Source organism: Neolamprologus brichardi, chromosome 11 (assembly GCF_056152115.1).
Source record: "Neolamprologus brichardi isolate AB-2024 chromosome 11, ASM5615211v1, whole genome shotgun sequence".
Taxonomy (NCBI): domain Eukaryota; kingdom Metazoa; phylum Chordata; class Actinopteri; order Cichliformes; family Cichlidae; genus Neolamprologus; species Neolamprologus brichardi.
In genome coordinates this window covers 31,395,315-31,417,010 of record NC_142114.1, presented here as the reverse complement: position 1 = coordinate 31,417,010, position 21,696 = coordinate 31,395,315, and the positions used below count along the sequence as shown (strand labels likewise).

The 21,696-nt window shown below is 43.2% G+C and overlaps 2 protein-coding genes across 3 annotated transcripts in view; one reads left to right on the top strand and one right to left on the bottom strand.

The window, feature by feature from the left end:
- Positions 1-17,124, bottom strand: part of LOC102799086 (collagen alpha-6(VI) chain-like) — a 60,001-nt gene extending 42,877 nt beyond the window's left edge. The window contains exons 1-5 of the mRNA XM_087848594.1: positions 17,053-17,124; positions 12,623-12,730; positions 11,553-12,140; positions 10,758-11,315; positions 154-762 (exon numbers count right to left, since the gene is read on the bottom strand). Of these exons, the coding sequence (XP_087704720.1) occupies positions 154-762; positions 10,758-11,315; positions 11,553-12,140; positions 12,623-12,716 (1,849 nt within the window). The 5' untranslated portion in view covers positions 12,717-12,730; positions 17,053-17,124. The remainder of the gene's footprint in view (positions 1-153; positions 763-10,757; positions 11,316-11,552; positions 12,141-12,622; positions 12,731-17,052) is intronic.
- A 1,866-nt stretch (positions 17,125-18,990) lies between these two features.
- On the top strand, positions 18,991-21,315 carry rpp25l (ribonuclease P/MRP 25 subunit-like). Of its 2 annotated transcripts, none has more exons than XM_006805577.3 (3): positions 18,991-19,144; positions 19,508-19,604; positions 20,347-21,315. In XM_006805577.3, exon 3 carries the CDS (start codon positions 20,347-20,349, stop codon positions 21,004-21,006), a length of 660 nt encoding a protein of 219 aa, XP_006805640.1. In that variant the 5' UTR covers positions 18,991-19,144; positions 19,508-19,604; the 3' UTR covers positions 21,007-21,315. The 2 variants fall into 2 exon arrangements, with proteins under 2 accessions (XP_006805640.1, XP_006805641.1); XM_006805578.3 differs by lacking the exon at positions 18,991-19,144 and adding an exon at positions 19,161-19,431.
- The last annotated feature ends 381 nt before the right edge of the window (positions 21,316-21,696 follow it).

Below are 21,696 nucleotides of genomic sequence, written 5' to 3'. Positions count from 1 at the left end.
TCTTATGTGGGAAATTTATCAGGTAAGATCCAGTCACCCACCTTGACATTCCTCTAACACTAACACAGAGCATTGCATCAATAATGCTACTATAAAAGTTAACATTTCTCAAGGAAAACTAACGGCAACTTATCAGGAAAGCTTAGTTCAAACCTTCTTTAGTCTCTAAATCACTTTCCTTGTCCTGGACCCCGATCTGGATGATGGTGTTGCACAGGGTTGCCTGCAGAGTTTCTTTCAGGGGTTTCAGCTTGATGAAACTGTCCACAGTAAAAACGAACTTGGGGTAAGATGCCATCTCCAGCAGTTCGGCTTTATTGGCGTCTTTGATTCCGACAGCAAAAACTGTGACACCAGCTCGACGGAGAGCGATCGCAGGTTCCTTCACATTATCCTGGGATTCACCGTCTGTGATTACCACCGCTACCTTCGGGACATCCTCCCTGCTGCCCTTTTTTTCAGTGAAGATGTTTTTCAGGGCGAAGTGTAGGGCAGCTCCAGTGTTTGTACCACCTTGACGGTAAGGCAGGAAGCTGATGAACTGCAGAATGTCTGCCTTGTCTCTGAAAGAGTTGAGGGAGATGTGTGCAGTCGGCACGTCGTTGTATGTAACAATGCCTACTCGGATTTTAAATGGACCAGTTTCCAGGCTGCTGATGACCGAGCGCAGGAAATTACGTGTCAGCCTGAAGTTTTCCTCTCCAATGCTTCCGGACTCATCAACAATGAACACAATGTCTGCCTTGTTAGCTGTTTTGCAATCTGTGAAAGGAGCACACTCGGTTTAGTCAGCCCAACTGAAACTGTATGTGATGTGAATCTGAAGCCTAGACTGTCCAATTGCACAGCCGTTCACATGTACCCCAATCAGAAAACATGGGTGAATAAGGAAGTGCGGCTTCTACTAAAGGCACGTACCAATACCTTCAGATCAGGGGACGCTCAGACCTACAGTACGTTGTGAGGAATTAGAAATTATTTTACTGCTATTGTTAATAATCATCATCATTACCATTGCATTAATAATACAATCTGCAGTATTGATATTGTATTCAGATGTTTAAACATATTGGTACCCAATTAGCCTTTATTACAGGTGCCGTTATAACCACATTAAACTGTTGAGTTGAATCTATAATCTTAAATGCTTTTGAATGCTTGTTATAATCTTAAATGTGTACGTGCTGGCCTTCTGTCTGGTGGAAAAGGTTATAAGGTTCAGCTGGTGAGGCAAGAGGTGAAAATGAGTGCATTTCATGATGACACACACACACACTCACACATTAGATAGACTCATGTATAGGTGAGAGGTTAATCATGTTTGCTTGTAACTCTAAAATTGTCTCTGTAAAAGAGGAATAGTTTCTTGCTGTCTCTGCAAAAAGAGGAACAGTTTCTTGCAGGGTGTGGGTCTGGTTTTCCAGACGAGAAGTGAAAGTCAGAATGTTGACAGGAAGCATCTGCTGTGGAGATGGAGACAATGTTATTTTAAACTGTGTTAAGTCATTGTGGTTTTGAATCCTATGTATGAACTGTATCTGAGTGACGTTTAGGGGGCGTCAGTAAATTTAAGCCCTGAAAGGTATAAAACACCTGCTTATGCTCTGTAAGTTGGGGATCGGCGCTGTCTGCGTACAGCGGCGGTCTTCCCACGCGTGTCATTAAAATCATCGTTTGACTTCACCTGGCCGGATCAGTGTTGTTATTTTGAAAGTAGATTACCTCCTCTACCCCTCCTCAATATTGAACCTAACATTTTGGGAGGCTCGTCCGGTTATTGAGGAGGGAGAGTGAGTTGGAGGCTTGGACAGAGAAATCCGGGGTCCGAGGTGGTCAGACGGGCAGGCACGAATATCAGTGGTCAAAGTGAGTGGGCATAAGCCGGCTTATCCAAAGGTAAGGCACTACCTGTTGAAATTTCCAAATGTACCAAATTGGACATGAAAAAATTTAAGTCTACTCACTGAAATTACTGGTGAATGTCTGTTTTGATTTTGGTGAAGGTCTCATGAGAATTGTGGTTGAAGTTATGATGATGAAGTTTATAAGTAAAAGTACTGGGTTCGAGGCCCAAGGAAAAGGAAAACAGTGAAACTGGGTTCGAGGCCCAAGGAAAAGGAAAACAGTGAAAGTGAGTTCGAGGCTCACGTAGGATTTAGGGAATTTGGTCATTTTATGGGTTTGAGTCCCAAATTGGTCAGACAGGTTGGACCTGGGTCAGTCATACACTTGTTTTGGGTGTTGATTGTTGTTTCGAAGTATTATAAATTTTTGAAGGACGGTGGTTCGAGGCCACTAGGAGGCGCAGTGCTCAGAGGTAACGCTTGCCAAGGCCAAGGACGCCTAGGCCTTGTCCTCTTTGAGGGATAGTCAGTTGGTCACTGTGGAGCTTGGGGCACTCCAGAATAACTAGTGGTTGGACCACTTTACCGTTTGGAACGGTATCTGCACTTTTTTGGGCAGCAAAGGTTGGACCTTGGGTGTTGGACACTTTTAAATTGAGTTAGGGATGTTAGAGATTAGGCCAGAAACAGTTCGAGGCTGATACTGGTGAATTGATCGCAAAAAACTGATAGTTTATCCGCTGGGTGGTTAGGTTAAATTTGCCAAAATTGTGTAGGTGCTAAAAGGCCTAAAAATCTGTGCAGTTGTAATATAAAATAAGAGATCTCTGTGTGAAAGGAGGCTGAGTCTGTGCTGGAGCTATTTTTAGACTGTGTGTGTGTGAATGTGAAAATGCAAATTAGTAAGCAGTGAACTGGTTAAACCATAGTTGGTTTCATAAATACTACTGCAAACATTGTTGAATGCGTGTGTTTAAGATGCCATTTATGTTTATTAGAGGGCTATAAATAAAGTTTTGAGTTGCCGTAGTGGATGTATAGTAATTGACTGAGTTTGGATATATATATATATATAAATATATTGAGTGCATTGTATAGGCTTAAAACTAACATATTACTTTCAGTAGTAACCTCTCTTCAGCAATAAATGCTGGTGTGTTTTATTTTTTAATTTCATGTGTGTGCTGTGAGAATTAATAGAGGTTTCAATTTTTTGACTTGCTCTTTCTGATTATGAAAGGCATGCCTAAAATACTCTTAGGAAAGCGTATTTTGAGTTATATTCCTCAACTTCTGTCGTAGTTTAAGAGTGTGAATGCTGTGAGAAGCAGGTTTTGAGTGATTGGATGTGATTTGTACAAAAATAATAAGTAAGACAAGCACTAGGAAAGTTGATAGTAGAGTGAGTGAAAAGTGGAAGTCTGAGAGAAAATAGCAGCTGTGTGTGTGACAGGAAATGGTGTGTGTGACAGGAACTGCATGCCCATAAAAGGAACTGACTGTGACAAGAGAGCACCCAGAGAGAGAAACAGACAAGTTAAACTCTAGGCAGATGAAGCAAATGGAGGTTTTAAGAAAAGAAATGAAAAGGATATTAATTGTATGCTTTAGCGTGTCAAAGAGGTGGACTTCTCTCAACCTGGAACCTTGAGTACAGCGGCAAAACCATAGATTAACAGAATTGGGAGGAAAACAGGCCAGGTTTTGGCTAAAATTTTACAGCTTGACCTCTCACTGACCTCACCTGAGAAGAAGCTCAAAGGACAGTTAATCTCCTGATGAAGACCGACAGAACATCGTGGACTTGAAGAATTAACAGCAGGCAAAAGACAGTGCAACTGAACCATTAACACTGACGACGACTGATGACACCAGCAGCATGTAAGAAAAGCATGTGATGCAACATGTACTGTGAATTAAAGGCTGGGCAGTTGAACAGTGGGATAAAGAACTGTGGGAAAGCACTGGACACTGATTTTCAGATTTGCCATGCTTGGAGCAATCTTGAAAGAGACGACTGAAAGGATCAACAGAGAAGCAGAAGCCACGTGATGAAAACATGCACGGTGAACTGCAGGCTGGTAAGAGCAGTGTGACATGACTGTCTGAAGGCACTGAATGTGATATTTTGCCAGGCTGGGACTTGATCTAAAAGGAAAATACTGAAAAGATCAACGGAGAAGAAACAGAGAAGCAGCAAACAGTTGACTTGGGACTAAAGTTGCTGGAGATTTCAAGACAACACAGGACACTGTGAAGAGAAGACGGAGACCGGTGAGAGGTGAAGCTCAGACGAGTTCGACTGCGAGAATACAGGGTATAATTGGGTTGAAATTGAAGTCTGAACTCATGATGGTTTAGAGATGTCCCCTAGATCACAACAAAGAGGTAAACAGAAAATAGAAAACACACATACACAAAATTGTTACATATGAAATTATTTTTGGTAAGAATCAGAAGTGAGATAGTTTGAATGCAGAACTCAGTGAAAAGATGCATAAATTAAACCTGATTGTAACACACATATGCAATGAAGAAGCAGCTTACACTTCATTAACATGATCATATAACATGAAAGGCAATGAAGAAACAGCTTACACTCACTGAACATTAACATGAATACATAAAATGCAATGAAGAACATGCTTACATACATGACATAAGTTGGTATTTCTGACCAGAGAGAGAAAAAACGGGTAGTTTAAGCACTCATGATAATAATGAAAATGTGTCAGTTGTGTTATTTTCAGGGGCAAAGCAGACCTGGATCAATTTTCCACACGCAGCAGTCGGAAGAAAGTTATAGGTTAACATCACTGGACATGTGAAGGCAAGTTTCTGGTTGAATTGTTCACAGCGTCATGTGTCCCTGAACCTGACAAGCAAGCTCTAGCTTCTGGCTGAGGACCAGGAATGCTGTTATTTCAGGTGGGAAATTAAAATTTGGGTTAGCAAATTTGGGGAAGAGAAAACTGACTGCTTAAGTGGAGAATTGTGAAGGAGTCGGAAACACTGCAAAAAGCAACATATGCAAAATCACATACACAAGCAGAAAATGCATTAACCTTACAAGGACAACCTCATGAAGATTAATGCATAGACATTGATTAAACCTGGCTAAGAACACAAACATACGCAATGCAAATCAGCTTGCTACTTGTATGAGTGTTAAAATGGTGTGAATGTTTAATAAAATACACTTGGAGCTTGAAGATGAGGAATAACTCAAAGAAGTTATATGACAGAGGGAGTGAGTTATGGAAAAGGAAAAGAAAAGGGATTAAAGTAGTTTTTATAAGAGTGACTTAGGAGTACTCTTGTACTGATTGATCAAAGCAAGTGATTAGTATAGAAAGAAAATGAAAGTATTTCAATAATGTGGTAATGTTTAAACATGTATTTCTCTTGTTACGGCAACTTCTTGAGATATGACTCAGTATGCAAATTAGCTGGAGTGAGTGGTGACGGAGAAGCTTCCTGTGTGTCTGTGTGTGACTGAGGCTTTCAATTGAGGAAACAGAGCAGTGACTGAGGAGGATTACTTGGTGAAATATAATGGTAAAGTAACAGGTTTTGTTGTAATGGGTTTTGTTGTATTGGGTTTATATCTTATGCTGAATCTAAGTATGTTAAAGTGCATAAAGGGGGAGATTGTTGTGTGCAACTTGTGTGGTTCTAACAAGATTTTCGGTGTATTGAGGAGGTGAAATTATGTCAGTTGACCTGGGAGTATCAGGACCCTGGTGGCAAAATTTTGTGTGTTTAAGATTTTTGAGGTTGTTGTTGTGGTGATGGATTGATTCTGTTTGTTAGGTTTGGGTTGTTTTTGTTTTTTATTTTTAATAGAGGGAGTATAGTAAACATGGACATGTCTAAGAGGGGCCCATTAGTTTTGTAACAGTGCACTTAGAGAAAACCTGTCAGGTGTTTTTTTTTTTGTTTAGTGTTTTGATGAGCTAATAATCAGCTCTCTTTTTCTCATTTTCGTTCTGAGCAGGCCTGCAACAGTGAATAACAGCGCTGACAAATTCTCGGGAGAGCAAATATAAGGTGGGCTTTCCAGATTACAACTGGCTGAGGAGAAGGCTACCTGTGGGGACCTAATCAGGTCGTAAGTCCCTGTCTAAAAGGATTGTAGCGATTCAATCCAATCCAAAAGCATAAGGAACTATTTTCCTAAAAACAAAATAAAGCAAATGAATGAGCTCATTTTGCTGAGGGTGGAGAATCTGATTACTTGCGCGGGAGTCTCCACTATCACCAAAAACCTGGTGTGAATGCATGTGAGTGAATTTGTGTGACTGGACCAAAGTTGGGATGACTAACTTTTTTAATTTCCTAAGCTTGGGTGAAGCATTTTTAGTTTGACACATTATATGTGTCAAAAAAGGGGGAATTTAAGGTTTAATTTGAAATAGGTTTTAGGATCATTTTATGATCATTTTATCATTTTATGATTTTGGAGTTTTTTGATAATCTAGATATGCTAAAACTGAAGCAGAAATTGTTATTGTTATGTTAAGGTTAAAGGATTAAAGTGGACTGAATCCTGTTTAGAAGATAAAATGCCGGTGTTTATAAGAAGCAGTGTACAAAACTTAAAGGGAAACTGTGGGAATAAAAGATATGGGGAAACTAGTGAAGATTGTAGGAGTAGAAAATGTTTGATTTCTTTTTTGATTTCTAGAAGAAGTGGTTATAATGTAGGCTTACACATACAGATATTACATAGATTTATTTTTAGGATAGAGGAGAGAGCTTATACGTAGAAATGATTTTTACACATTGTATTTTGGCGCTTATTAAAGAGTTGTGGCTCAGTCTATTGAAGATTGTAAGCTTCACTGAGCGCGATGTCTCAGTTGATATATTGAGGGAGGCTTAGAGCATAGAAGGTCGCACATGCTTACAAACACATAGAATCCATAAACCTGAAATTCATTTAGCTTATAACTGAATCTGGCTGAAAGAGGAGAAACTTGTTGATATAATTCGTGCCATTAACAAAAGGGGGCCACTGTAGAAGTTAACTCTAGTTTATAGAGGAGCAAAATGAGATAAAGATGCTATATCAACAACAGGTTATGACACAGGAAATATGAGTTTTAAAATGAAGTTAGTGTTAACACACAGGGGTTGTTTCTAGGCAGCGTTTAGCTCTGATGAAATTTACGCATGAGTAATTGCTTATATGCTTAAACTTAATTGATTAAAGTGGTTGTTCTCTTTGATCTTTCAGTAGAATAGGCGCTTATAATGATTTTCTTGTGATCTATTGTGAAAGGTGACTTTTAGGTCAGAGTTGAGGCACTTGCAGCAGCGACAGTTTGTGTACAGGATGTTGATGATTAGATAAGGGAGAATAGAGCGAGCAACAGGAAACATATGCAGGGACGGGAAAGCAGCGCTTTAAGAGGGTTAAAATGATGAGTACGGAGATGAGTAATGTTGAAGAATATGTAGAAATAATAGTTAATAAGTCAAAAGATAATTAGGTTCATGCTTTTGATTAAAGAGTCCCAGACATAATAGGTTGAACCAAGTTTGAATAAAGAGAACATTTGATGAACATGATAAGTTAGGGAGGCGTAGGAAAAGGTGTTTTGTTCCTTTGCAGGAGATCTCGGCTACCATAGGGGTGAGGATCTTGGAGGCCCGAGGCCTGACGGACCACAAGAGAGGGACCCAGAAAAACCTAATCTCATGCATGGAGCGTTCTCGAGGGGGAGCTGATGTTTATTACTGGACCACCTAGATGACATGAGGTTGTTGTCTGATTGGCTGAGCCAGAGGACAGCTAGAGAGGGTCAGAGCAATGACACAAATTAGTGTGGTGACCCTATTTTTTGAGGAAAAAGGGTCACCAAGAGAGGGAATGTGAGGAATTAGAAATTATTTTACTGCTATTGTTAATAATCATCATCATTACCATTGCATTAATAATACAATCTGCAGTATTGATATTGTATTCAGATGTTTAAACATACTGGTACCCAATTAGCCTTTATTACAGGTGCAGTTATAACCACATTAAACTGTTGAGTTGAATCTATAATCTTAAATGCTTTTGAATGCTTGTTATAATCTTAAATGTGTACGCGCTGGCCTTCTGTCTGGTGGAAAAGGTTACAAGGTTCAGCTGGTGAGGCGAGAGGTGAAACTGAGTGCATTTCATGCTGACACACACACACTCACACATTAGATAGACTCATTTATAGGTGAGAGGTTAATCATGTTTGCTTGTAACTCTAAAATTGTCTCTGTAAAAGAGGAATAGTTTCTTGCAGGGTGTGGGTCTGGTTTTCCAGACGAGAAGTGAAAGTCAGAATGTTGACAGGAAGCATCTGCTGTGGAGACGGAGACAATGTTATTTTAAACTGTGTTAAGTCATTGTGGTTTTGAATCCTATGTATGAACTGTATCTGAGTGACGTTTAGGGGCGTCAGTAAATTTAAGCCCTGAAAGGTATAAAACACCTGCTTATGCTCTGTAAGTTGGGGATCGGCGCTGTCTGCGTACAGCGGCGGTCTTCCCACGCGTGTCATTAAAATCATCGTTTGACTTCACCTGGCCGGATCAGTGTTGTTATTTTGAAAGTAGATTACCTCCTCTACCCCTCCTCAATATTGAACCTAACAACGTCCAGGGATGACCTGAAGAGGGGCATCAAGAAGGTGAAGCACAGCTACAATCTGAAGAACACTTTGTCAGCTCTGACTCACAACATATGTGGATGGGCATTCAGGCCATGTCTGACTACAAGCCCAGCAATTCCACACAGACAGCCATGGATTTGTCCTTCCTCAATGAGCTAAATGACTTCTACGCTCGTTTTGTTAATGACAACAAATAAAAAGAAACCCTACCCCCTGATGACAGCATGTGCAGAGCAGCTTGCAGGGCTCTTCACAGACATCTTTAACCTGTCGCTTGCCCAGGCAGTAGTGCCAGCGTGCTTCAAGACCATCTTCATCTTGTCAGTGCTAAAACACTCATCACCAACTAGCCTGAACCACTATCGCCCTGTTGCTCTCACGCCCATAGTTATGAAGTGCTTTGAGCAACTGGTCCTGGCACACCTCAAGGCATGCTTGCTCCCCACACTGGATCCTCACCAATTTGCCAATCGAAGCAACAGGAGTACAGAGGATGCTGTACCCACAGCGCTTCACTGTGTACTCTCACACCTGGACAACAAAAATACTTATCCAAGAATGCTGTTCATTGACTTCAGCTCAGCATTCAGTACACTTATTCCCTCCAAGCTGATCACCAAACTTGTGGATCTTAGAATCAGCAGCTCCACCTGTACCTGGATCATGGACTTTCTGACCAACAGACCCCAGCATGTTAGGCCATAACTGCTGTGCTGTGTGCCGAGCCCGTTCCTCTATGACTGCAGACCTTGGTGAGTCTGCTACAGTGAAGAACTAAAGCTGTGTGGTGCTGACAATAACCTGTTCCTGAGTACCAGCAAAACCAAAGAGCTCATTGTGGACTTCAGGAGAGAGGAGACAGACACCCATGTCCCCATCTACATAAATGGCACAGCTGTTGACCGGGTCTCCAGCTTCAAGTTCTTGGGGACCCACATCTCTGAGAATCTGTCCTGTTCAACTGTTCAACTCGAAAAATGATCTCTATTGTATATTTCCGGAAATGGAGACCTGTCACACGAACACACACGCTTAGGTCTGAAAGCATTAGAAGCCAGCATGGTTATGTAGTTCTGCTGCACGTCACACACACACTCAGTTTACTTAGTTCCGCTTTTTCTATACTTCCTGTTTTCTGCACAAGACGTGCAGTCTACCCTGTGACTTTTGGCCTACATTCTAACTCACAGGGGCGTTTTCCTGCACTGGACTCTATAAAACAATATAAACAGAAAATAAGCATTAAGAATATATATTTATATCGTAAAATTAGGAAGAGCTTCTTCCCCACAGCTGTCACCCTACTGAACTCAGTCTGCCGCTGAGCCTTTCCATCCACACTCACTTAAACCTCTACACTCCACCTTCCTCCTATCCTTCCCAGTGATAATTTCATTCTCACCTTCATGCTTACATTGGTTACTGCTACAGTTTGGGACACTGACATAGAATAGTCTCTGGTATAGTGAGTACACTGTTCACTATTATAGTCTTCTCCCACTGCTGTAGATATACTCATACCACTCTGTAGATCAGTTTACCTCACATGGACACATCTGTATATATGTAGCACATCTGTATATCTGCTCGTCTGTAGAGCAATATAAATATCTGTATGCTTAACTTATATGTACATAATCTGTCATAATTATTTCCATCTTTTATCCTACACATATCTGTATATAATCTGCTCCTATTGCACTTACTGCTTTTGCATTTCTGATTAGATGCAAACGGTATTTCGTTTTCCTATATTCATTCATGTGTAATGACAATAAAGTTGAATCCTGATAATGCTGCAGGCAGATTTCAGGCATGGTTGAGTTTCACTCACTCACCAAACAAAGCATAAAACCTAAGCAAAATATTAAAATTTTAGCCTCCATGAATAAAAGAACAGAAATGGTGGATTTCCTTCCTTCATTGAGTCTTTTTATGGTGTACTGTGACATGCGAGTGAAAAGGCTATGCTGACATGTTCCAGATCCAGGTTTTTGTACACCTGGATCACAGTTGATAGTAACGGGTCTTAAAGTACAGTGAACGGCTATTTAGTTTTAAAAGAGCAAATATACGTTGAAAAACGCCTCAGGTGATTTTGTGGAGACTTTCTGCATCGTTAGTTGGGATGATCTGACTGCTTCCTCTGGAAAACTCTGGCTTACTTATAATAAACCATCATTGCATTCATAGCTGCTTCAGAAACACTGCTGTGTAGTTACTGATGATGATGATGAACCGATGGCGGCTTTCTCACCTTCAGTGACATTCTCCACTTTCCGTTCCGTGAGCAGGTCAATCAGCAGAGTTATTCTTGAAGAATCAAAGATATAGCCAGAGCTGGTAAAGCGGTCCAGAGCATCCCGTGTCGCACCTGCGTCCATCCCCACAATAATTACCCCCTCGTCTTTCAGATTTTTAGCAAACCGAAACACAGCATCATCCGAGTCTTTTCCAGCCACTACAACCAAATACTGTGGGGTTCCCTGTTGTGCGCGGCCTCCTGCCTCAGCGGTGAAGAAGTTCTTCTTAGCGTAGGACAGAGCTTGTCCGAGATTTCGTGGTTGGCCTGTTCGTGAACGCAGTCGGAAACGTCGAGCAGCGGCCTCGATCTGCTGCTTGGTTTGATGAGTGTTGAGACGAAACTCAAGTCTGACGTCCTGACCGTACTGGGCCAAACCGACACGGTAACCAGACGCTCCAACTTCCAGTTGATTCAACAGTTTGACAAGCTCATTTCTAAACAGGGTAAACTGATTGGAAGCTATTCCACTGTCCACCAGGAAGAAAATATCTGCAAACCTGTCGACCAAAGCTGAAAGAACACAGAAGCAAAAGTGTTTTAGTGCATGCAGAGTTTTCACAACAAGCCTAGCGCTCATGTGATTGACTACCTCACAGTGCTCAGAGGCCCAGCTGAGGATGGACCAAGCAAAATGTGTATTTTCAGCTTCCTGTTGATTCTTGTGTCAAAACTGTATTCAGGTGCTTCTTAGTTATAATTAATTGTACAATAAAGAGATCACTGTATCAACCAATCAGCTTTCTTTACCTAGCGTCTGGTCCTCCAGACTGAGACAGACCGTTTCCAGCAGGATGTTGGTCTGATCCTGGAGCTTCTGGAAGCTGACAGTGGTGAGGACGAAGCGCTCCGAGGGCCAGTTAGCGATGGTTATAAGCTGTGACTGGTTGATCTTTCCGACCCCGATGGCGAACACGATGACACCGTGCTTCCTCAGTCTCCCGGCAGGTTCCAATACGTCATCAGTGGATTCGCCATCTGTGATGACCACAGCAATCTGAGGCACACGGCGCTCGGCTCGGCTGCCGGCCTCTTTGGTGAAGTACTCCGTCCGGAGGAAGTCTATGGCTTTGCCGGTTTTTGTGCCGCCTCCTCGGTGGGTAAGGTTTTCCACAGCAGCCAGCAGGGAATTCTTGTCCCTGTGATCCGTCAGCTGGAACTCCGGATAAGGATCATCGCTGTACTGCAGCAAACCGATCTGAACTTTGTCGGGGTCGATTTCAAAGCCCTGGATGGTGTTGCGGAGAAATGTACGGATCTCCTGAAAGCTTTTATCATCGATGCTGGACGAGCCATCAACTAGGAAGACGATGTCACCGACGGAGACGTTTTCACACTCTGGGTAGCAGCAAAAGAAAATCAGTGTTCATACACAAGTATTACAGGAAGACGACACAAAGTCCCAGAATAACATTATCCACTAAGGTCCATGAAAGAAATGTTCTGTCTCCTGTTCTCTACTATTAATCCCACTAACCCTCTACGGCACACACTATGAGCTCACTGAGGAATCAGATAGTCATGATTTGTTTTTGGTTTTTCGCTGCTTACTATTGGATGCTATACCATTGTGAAAAACGGAAAAATATCACACTTTAATGGAGTAAACAGAAATATATCAGCAGAAAAATGAATTAAATTGGTGTCTCAATTCCTTTAAAAAGGATAAAATAGACTTTTTAGTCTGGAAGCAACACCGTGCCACTGAGATTTAACAGTTTGTCTTTGAAAGCAATCACATGAAATGAGCACCTGGATTATCCTGTATCTAAACTCAGGTTTCAAAGACACAACCTGGCATGCTGCGTTCAAGTACCGACCTCTGACTGTCTGAGCAGCGACTTTACAGAAAAGTGCCGCTGTGATGAGGCTGAAGAGAAGACCTGCCCCCCCCGTCATGTTGGGACCGCTCATGTAGTCCTCTCCTCCTACACCAGCAACAAGACGGAAAGAGTGCCAACAACATTGTAGACATTATAAATTACGTGAACTTGCTTTCACGCATAATGACGTGACTTTATTTTTTAATCAGTTCATTTCACAAAGTCTAGTTGTTTGTCCAGATGAAGCTTTGCAAACCTAAGCCGTGCTGCTGTGCACGTCTTTGGAGTTTTCTCCTGTGACTCTGCCAACGGGCGGATCTACAGGGCTAGCATGGGTGGCATGTGCCTCCCTAAAATAATAATAAGCTAGCATCAACACTTTGAGCCTAGCTACAATTCCCATTAATTAACAGTTAATTTGAACTCTAAAACAGAATATATTTCATAGTGTGCCCCTCCCCCCCACCCCTCCACCAATGAAATGGTTCCTCCTGTAGCTCGGGACCAACTTTACATCTTCATGTCAGTAACAGCCGATGCTTGTGGTTGTCCCAGAGCGCATTTGAATCAACACCGTGGGCATTTTCAGATTTCACACACGAGGTTTATTGTTCCTGGAAATGGAATGAAGGTTATTGCTATCAATGCCGGCGCCTCCAAATCACATGACCGATGTATAGGCTTTGGAGCGTGATGTCACGGAAGGGGGTGTGACCAGGAGTTTTGGTTGAGGCGCCATATTTCTGGGCCAAACAAAGCGCTAGCGAAAGAGGACAGAAAGCACACGGTTAACACGTACTTGCTGTGTGGTCGTAACGTTAGACACACAACACACAACCATTGTTTCCCCACCTGGAAGCATCATGAGGGTAGTTTTATTTGCGATGTGATCTGGGGTCATAACAAATTAGAACAAACATCCTAATGAGTGATTTTGCAGAACTATGTTCTATTTATAGAGTTGCTATTTGGCATTATTGCAGAAAAACTTGCCTATGAAATGGATGAAACACATCGTGACTGGTTTCCAGTGCCACACACGGGGCACTCTGAAATCCCTGCTTCAAACGTACCACCATGCCAATCAGATTACTTCTTCCATGTGAGGGTGAAGAGGTGACCCTCCTGGGTAAGATGGTGAAGGTTTGCTGTGTCTGCTGAACAGTCTGGTAGTAAAACCAGGCACAAATGAAACTTGCTCTTGTTAAATACTCTTAAAAGTCTTGTGCTGTAAATACCGGCAATTTTTCTGTGGTCCTTGATGATGCTGTGTGCTTTACGGAGGCATCGCTGGAGGTAAATGTCCTGAATGGCAGGAAGCCTCGTTCCAGTGATGTGCTCTGCTGCCTTCACCACCCTCTGCAGTGATTTACGGCTGCTGGCAGCTTTACGGCTGCCAGCAGCCGTAAAGCTGCCAGCAGCCAGTATCAGGCTGAGTGAATAGCGGTTGGTCTTCAGGGTTTCACATTTCCAGTGCATGCTATTTTTGGCAAATATCGTCTCTTTGCATCTGGACACAATCTGTCTCTGTACCGTCCTTTTTCTATTGAGCTGCTTTTAAGCATGTTTCTAACAACTGTCCTTCCAACTCACGCCAGAAATATGACGCCGCGCTGTACCCTAACTGATACAGTTTTGTATTTTATCCAATTAAAATACAAAACTGTGGTGTTTAGATTAAAACAGTGAGCCTCATTATACCAATCCCCTCCACAGCATGTTTCGCTTTGCTGAGAAACTGTGAAAGTACTGTAAGTTTTACGGTCAGAAACTGTTGTTGTTTTTTTGTTTCCTTGGAAGCCACAACAGACTTTAATGTGCACAAGACACAATGAACAACATGAGGAGTGAGGCCACAATAAGGACATAACACAATGGCGCAAAAAAGGGGAAAAAGAAAAACAAAAAAAAAAAAAGTCTGAACACTTCAGTAAACCTCACAATTAAGTCCACAGTACAGCTCTTTAGGAAAAAAGCACAAACAATGCAACGCATGCACAGCATTTAATTGCCAAAGTAAAAGAACACCAGCTGTGGCGTGGATGTCCAGATGAGGAAGGAAGAAACAGCAAAAACAAAACAGAAAAAAAGAAGAAGAAGCAACCGAAGCCAACACTTAAGATTTTAAGCCAACGACAACATCACAAACAAAGAGGACACTCAATATCAACCCCCCCCCCCCCACACACACACACACACAAAACATATTAAGGATTGTACATTAACATAAAACTGTTGTATACACACACACACACACACACATGTGAAGAGAGAGAGAGTATGCATTGTATGCAACCGGCTACCAAACAGCATCATAATTCGTCATACAATGAGAACAGGACAAATCAACAATTAACAATGACTAATTAATATTAAAATCTGTAACATAATGTATAGTTTGGAGTTTAGTCTGTTACTGTTGCTATTTTTACCATTTCTTCTTGGAGCAACTGTAACCCACATCATTTCCTTAGGGATTAATAAAGTATTCTGACTCTGATTGTTTCAGGATGACCTGCCATTATCCAATCACACATCTGCTTACCTGTATCTTTTGTTTCTCCTCCTCTTCTTTTCTCTTTTTTCTAAACTGAGCACCTGATGGCTTTGAACTTTTCTTGTCCATCTTGGTTTTAATTTTGCACTCCAGTATGAACACCCATCTCAACCCGAGGATCACCACAACATGATCTAACACACCTACACCTTAGTTCACAGATTCACTTTATTTCTGGGATTTCACACAACCCAGGATTCAAATCATGAATACATGATGGGCTTGGATTTACATCATTATGAATGAAATGTGCTCTATTTGGAAGCAGCAGGCCCCTCCCTTTCGACGGGTTGTGTGTGAGACTTTAAATCATCAAACTGTAAATTTAAAATTTAAAATTGTTATTGATCCCTTTACCCCTGATCCTAACGTGTATATTTATTTTCTTACTCTTCTTATATTTATTGTTTGTTTACTTGCACTGCTGTAACTGGAGCCTCGTCGTCTCGTCTCCCTGGACTGTAGCGGAGATGACAATAAAGTTTACTTTGACTTCAGCAGCGAGCAGGCGCGCCGAGGGCTCTCGCGCTCACTTTTCGTGTAGAATTTAGAAAAAACATCGGTGCAAATTATAAGTCTGTATCATGATGTCTGGTGTTTTCGTGTTTATTGGTTTGTTTTTATTTTGTTTTATTTTGCGAGTTGGTTATTAGATGCTGCTCCAGCTGGTCAGAAAATCCCCCGCCGCCCCGCCCTCTCCTCTCTGCGCCGCAAGCAGCAGGCGCACCTCGCAAACGAAGGGCGCCCTTACTCCCAGCAAATGGGCGATAGAAAACCGATCGGTGGCTGTGACATTCCCAATATGCGCTGGTTGACGTCGGGGCAGCATGAGTACGAGCATTTTTTATTTTTTTTGCCGATGCCCGTGATGCCGCCCCCCACCAAGATACCGCCCGTGTCGCCCGTATCTAAAACCGCTACTGGCTGCGCTCCCACAATACATTGTGCCGATGCGTCAGTTCCAAAGCCCTATACTTACTGCTTTGATGTATTGTAACCATATAAGAAGTAAGAAAATTTATTTAAATATTCTTTTTCAAATATGGCCCTGGTACTCCTTCGTAGGCAGAATGAGTTTTTACACATGAGCTGATGAAGCTGCACATAAGAACACGCAGGCTGCATTTCTGCAGCTCATCAACAAACACCATCACACGCAGTCACCACAAAAACCCGCTGAGGTAAAACAGCACATCTTAATTCTCTACACCAGGGGTCAAAGTTCAGTAGGTCATTAGCAAGACTCTGTAGAACCTGACTGCATGCTGACGTTGCAACCCTACTCAGGTTAATTGAATTAAATGTTTGGCAAAATGTACTTTTATTGCACTGTGTTCATTCACTCATGAGCTGCTGTAACAATCAAATGGCTGAATTGCACCTCAGCATGCAGTCACGTTCTAAAGAGTCTTGCTGATGATCTACTCATTGTATTCAGGCGTGTTGCAGCAGCGACACGTGGAAAAGTTGCAGGACAGCGGCCCTCGAGGACTGGACTTTGACACCCCTGCTCTACACTGAAGTGAGCAGATCTGAAAACATGCTCATCTGAATCTACAAACTATAAATAGCTGCTGCTCCAGTGATCTGAGTCAGCAGTGTCAGTCCATCCAAGCAACATTCATCAAGCAGCACATTCTAAATGAATCCCAATCTGAAGAGGCGGCTGCACAGGCGTGCCAAGGTAAGAACCACACTCGTCTTTTTAGGCTGAAGCGTTAATGCCCGTCTGCTCTGACACACCGTGAGCTGCTGCAGCTCAGTCTGTAGTCTGAGCTCCACTAAAAGTCTCAGCAGACAAGCAGCTGCTTTCACAACATCTGATTGCAAAGAAGAATGAAAATCACAGCTGGAATCACACAAAACTGACCTGTGATCAGACATCATCAGCTGATATTTCAGGAGGAGACAGACGGTAAACTGTGCATGCAATCATTTCCTCTCTGACACAACAGGAAATTCCAAACTTCCCAAATTGACTCAGAAAAATCTGCATATTTTCTTTGACTGCACAAGATCGAAGAGAAAAAGACGTGAACCCACTTACAGCTCTGCTGCAGCAGCATCAGCACCTCTGCAACCAAACACAGCTGATCCAGAGCTGCAGCTCAGGGCTGCTTTTAGAGGAGGAGAGGGGCGATGGCGGGGGTGGAGGAGGAAGGGTGGCTCCTCCCCCGGCTCCTCCCATCATCTTCCTCATTAGAGGTGGATTTACATGTTGTGAATCAAAAGGATTTTCTGGTCACACTGAAGCATCTGTGCACTTTTAGCTGGACGTGGCTCCAGCAGCAGAGCTTAAAATTATCTCAGAGTCGTGCTGAAGAGTTTCTAACTGCTGGCTTCTCTGAGCTTCTTACTGTGCCCTATCCAGTCTTTAAGTCTGACATCATTAGCTGTGCCTGGGCCCAAAGTCACACGAACACTGCAGCATCACTGAGAGTTAAAAACTGTCTAAATTCTTTCATCTTTAATAAAATGATCAGCGTTGCTGCTTTACCAGGTGGAACAATTAACTTTAACATCCAGGCATCCATGAAAACAGCATTTATGAAGTTTTTTATGAATTTATGAACTTTAAGAAACTAATTTAGCCACTACAGTGACCATCAAAACCATGAAAAAATATTGCCGTAAACAGTTTGTTTTGCAACACCACGAAACAAACGATAGCGTAAAATGAAACGACAGACGTTTTTATATCGTTATCCGATACATATCGTTATATCGAACAGCCCTAACATCACCTGTCTCCACCTGCTGGCCATTAGACAGACTGCAGGTTAAGGCAGTCCTGAAAATCCTGCACCATTTGGCTGAATGCTGAAGACTAAAAACACATGTCTGCTCTGATCCTGCTCACACTGGAAAACACTGTGTGAGAGAAAGAGGGCTGGATGGCAGGAGTTCATGTTGGAAGGAGAATATTTGTTTTCAGAGGAAATTCTGCAGAAACTCTGCCTGAACACAAGCAGAATGAATCCAGATGAATTCCACACTGGGATCATTACAGCGAGGCTGCTGTCCAAAACAAAAGCTCCAAGGCTTCACAATGCCTCTACAGTCCCACTCAGTCATATTTCCCCATATGGTGTGTGTGTGTGTGTGTGTGTGTGTGTGTGAGAATGAGAGAGAGAGACAGAGAGAGCTGGATGGGAAGAATGCATGTTGGAAGCAGAACATTTGTTTTCTAAGGAAATTCTGCAGAAATTCTGTGTGAACAGGCTGAGAGGCGGCAGCCTGTCGCAGCGCTCTCATGTATAGCACCTTTATAATCATAGATATAACTACTAGGGGTGCAACGATACACAAAATTCACGGTTCGGTTCGAGACTTTGGTGTCACGGTTCGATATTTTTTCGATACAAAAAATGTTCATGCCTTTTTAATTTGTCATTGATTAAAATTATAAATATATATTTTAACTCAAAAGTACAGTTTTTAAATTTAATGTTGCTGAAACAACAAAGGGATAAAAAATAAATAAATCTATCTGATGGAGAAATCACTCATCTTTGGAAAAGAGAGTTTATTACAGAGAAATGTCTCTTTCCAAAATAAAAGCTATACTATACGCTTCTTCTGGGCTATATTCTCAGCAGCATATTAAACATATCATATTGTTGCGGTTTTTTAATTTGTTGCGTTTTTTAACAGGATATTTGCAAAATGGTCTTTGATCAGTGGTTGATGATCAATTGTCATAATAATTTGCATATTATTGATCAAGGAACTGAGCTCACAGTCATTATGCAGATGTCCTGTTTATGAGGTTGGAAACCCGCAGTCATCTGAGACTGAACAAGTCACCCGGATGATGACGAAACGTTTGTCCCGCTGAAAACGTCCAGGTGAACAGTTGAACTACAGGGCGTCACAGCAGTTTACGACAGTTCGTATCGTGTTACGGTAGAGTTAAGCGGTGCAGCTGAAGTAAACATGCGGTAGTGTGAGAGAAGACTACGGTAAGCTATAAGCGTGTAACGTTGACTGTGAATGAAGGCGGTTTGTCTCCGTTAGCTTCCCCGGTTAGCTCAGGGCGTTGTAGCTAACGCCTCAGTGCTAAGCTAGCGGAGCAGCCGCGGTGCGTGTCGGGAAAGTTGAGCGGCCACACCGAGGGAAGTTTAGCGTCCTCGGCTCGGCTCCAGCCTCAGGGCGCAAAAACAGCTTAAAGTTAACGCTCCAGTCTCCGTTAAAACCTCTGACAGGTTTAAAGCTTCACTCTAATTGTTTTCCAACCGCCAATACAACTGTAAGAAAGAAAGAAAGAAGCTTCGCTCCAACAGAAACAAACTGGTTCATGGCTGAACTCTCCCTTATCTACACAGGAGCCCTGCTGGTTTTACTGGACCTGGTGAAAATGTGGCTGCACTGAGTCTCCGCGTCCGTGCAGACCCCTGACTGAGCTCCGTGCAGACCCCACAGGTGTGTTTCTCATCCCTGCAGCTCTTTATGACTTTGTCAGGTTGTTTCTAATGATGTCACATCATTGTTATATTTTTCTATTTTCCGCTTTAAAAGAACTAATCTGCCGACTAACCCATCAGTGAAACCATTCACAAGTTAATGTCTGCCATGCGTCCTCACTTAGCATCAGCTCCATGATTCAGTCTGAGCAGCAGTGACCCTGCAGCTGGTGAGGAAGCCTCCACCTCATGATGCAGGAGATGGGACACTTGGGTTGAGTAGGTTCTGAAACACAGACAGGAAGGTGGAAAGTGTCAGCTCGGGTCACAGCAGCAGGAGCTCTGTCAGACCTTTGTCACTGAGCTGTCACTTACAGAAGGCACAGTTAGGTGTGCAAAATATAAGAATGGGAATTATGAGAATAAATATGTACAAATATAGAATTTATGTGCATTACTGAATATGTAAATATACATGTGTGTGTGTGTGTGTGTGCACACATATGTATATTTACATATGTGTGCACACATATGTATAAAATATACAACATATACTTTGATGTCCAGTATGAAGTGCATAGTCTAATCACATATCTGAAAAGATAACAAACCATCCTCAGCTAAAGTGCTTTAAGTTTAGACGGCGAGCACAGAGCTCGCTCTGCACCCGGGCCCACGCTCGGCTTCAGGGCCGGCCTCCGTCACAGTGACTGCAGCACCGCGGTCGGTGTAACGTCTGTCTGTCGTCTGTGTTTCTGCAGATGGAGAATTACAGCAAAGCTCGCACCGTGGAGCAGCCGTGCGCCTGTCCGTTCCCCGGCCTCGCCGCCGACACGCCGGAGATCCACGTCAAAGATGGCAGCAAGATCCGCAACCTGCTGCGCTACGCTCTGAGCCGCATGGAGGCCAAAACCCGAGCGGCCGACGAGGAAGTACGACCTCAACCCGAGGAAGGCGGCGTAGAAGCACCGCAGGAGGCCCCGGGCCGGCCGCTCTGCAGACAGGTCGTCTTCACCGCGAGCGGGAAGGGCGTCTCCAAAGCCATCACGTGCGCGGAGATCGTGAAGCGGCGCGTGAAGGGGCTGCACCAGCTCACCAAGCTGCTTTACGGCACCGTGGAGGAGGTGTGGGAGCCGCTGGAGCCCGCCGCTGGCCTCGACAGCCTCACGGTCAGCAGGAACCTGCCTGTTATCTGGATCCTCCTTTCCAGAGAGCCGCTGGACTCCAACCAGCCGGGGTACCAGGCGCCGGGCCGCTACGACGCCCTGTGGACGCAGGCGGCCAACAGGGAGGAGGGCGGAGGGTTCAGCGGGCAGAGACCTGGACACAGGAGAAAGCGAGGAGGGGGCGGTGGCGGCAGAGGGAAAGGATCCGGCCGTCAGAGCGGTCGGTCGAGAGAGGCGGCCAAAGGACAGAGTTGATTCAGATTCCTGAAGCAGCTGTTTGGAGCTCGGAGACGCAGCTGTCATCACAGCTGCGCCCACGAACGGGGAGTTTGTGTCCGTTTGGATCTAAGAACTGAACACGTCTGAGAAGATGACCTCACAACGGAGGTCCCGCAGAGTTAAACCAGCTTTAAGTTTCCCGAGTTTAATTTGTGTGTGAGCGGATAAGAAAGCAGGAGGCGAGTGTTTCTCACACTGAACTTTGCTGTTTGTAAAATAAAAACTTCAAAAACCAGAAAAAACATCCGTCTGTAATAAAACTTATTTTATTTACAAGAAGAAAAAGTTTGTTTGTGGATTATTAAACCAGGTTTATTTTTTCCCTTTAATTTCAGTTTCTGGGATCACGACTGAATTTATTTGTGCTTGATTAGCTTTTAATTAACGACCAGCCGAATAATGTGATGTAAGAGACGGAGAGGAGGCCCTGCTGTGTGTGCAGAGCTGCGGCCACATTTCACAATGATGCCGCTTTGCTAAACGTGGCCGATGCAGCTTCTCTGCATGCAGCTCACCTTTACCTGACGGCCACCCTGCCGAACGGTACCGAGGCTGCTGAGCTCTTTAGCTACTTTGCCTTTCTTCAAAAATCAAGTGTCTGCTTATGTTTGTGTGTTTGAGCTCTTTGCTCTCAGCGTGGAGCTTCCACATTAGCGTGTAGCTGTG

Excerpts from the sequence above, each read along its gene's own strand:
- rpp25l (XM_006805577.3), top strand. The coding sequence starts at position 20,347 with ATGGAGAATTACAGCAAAGCTCGCACCGTGGAGCAGCCGTGCGCCTGT.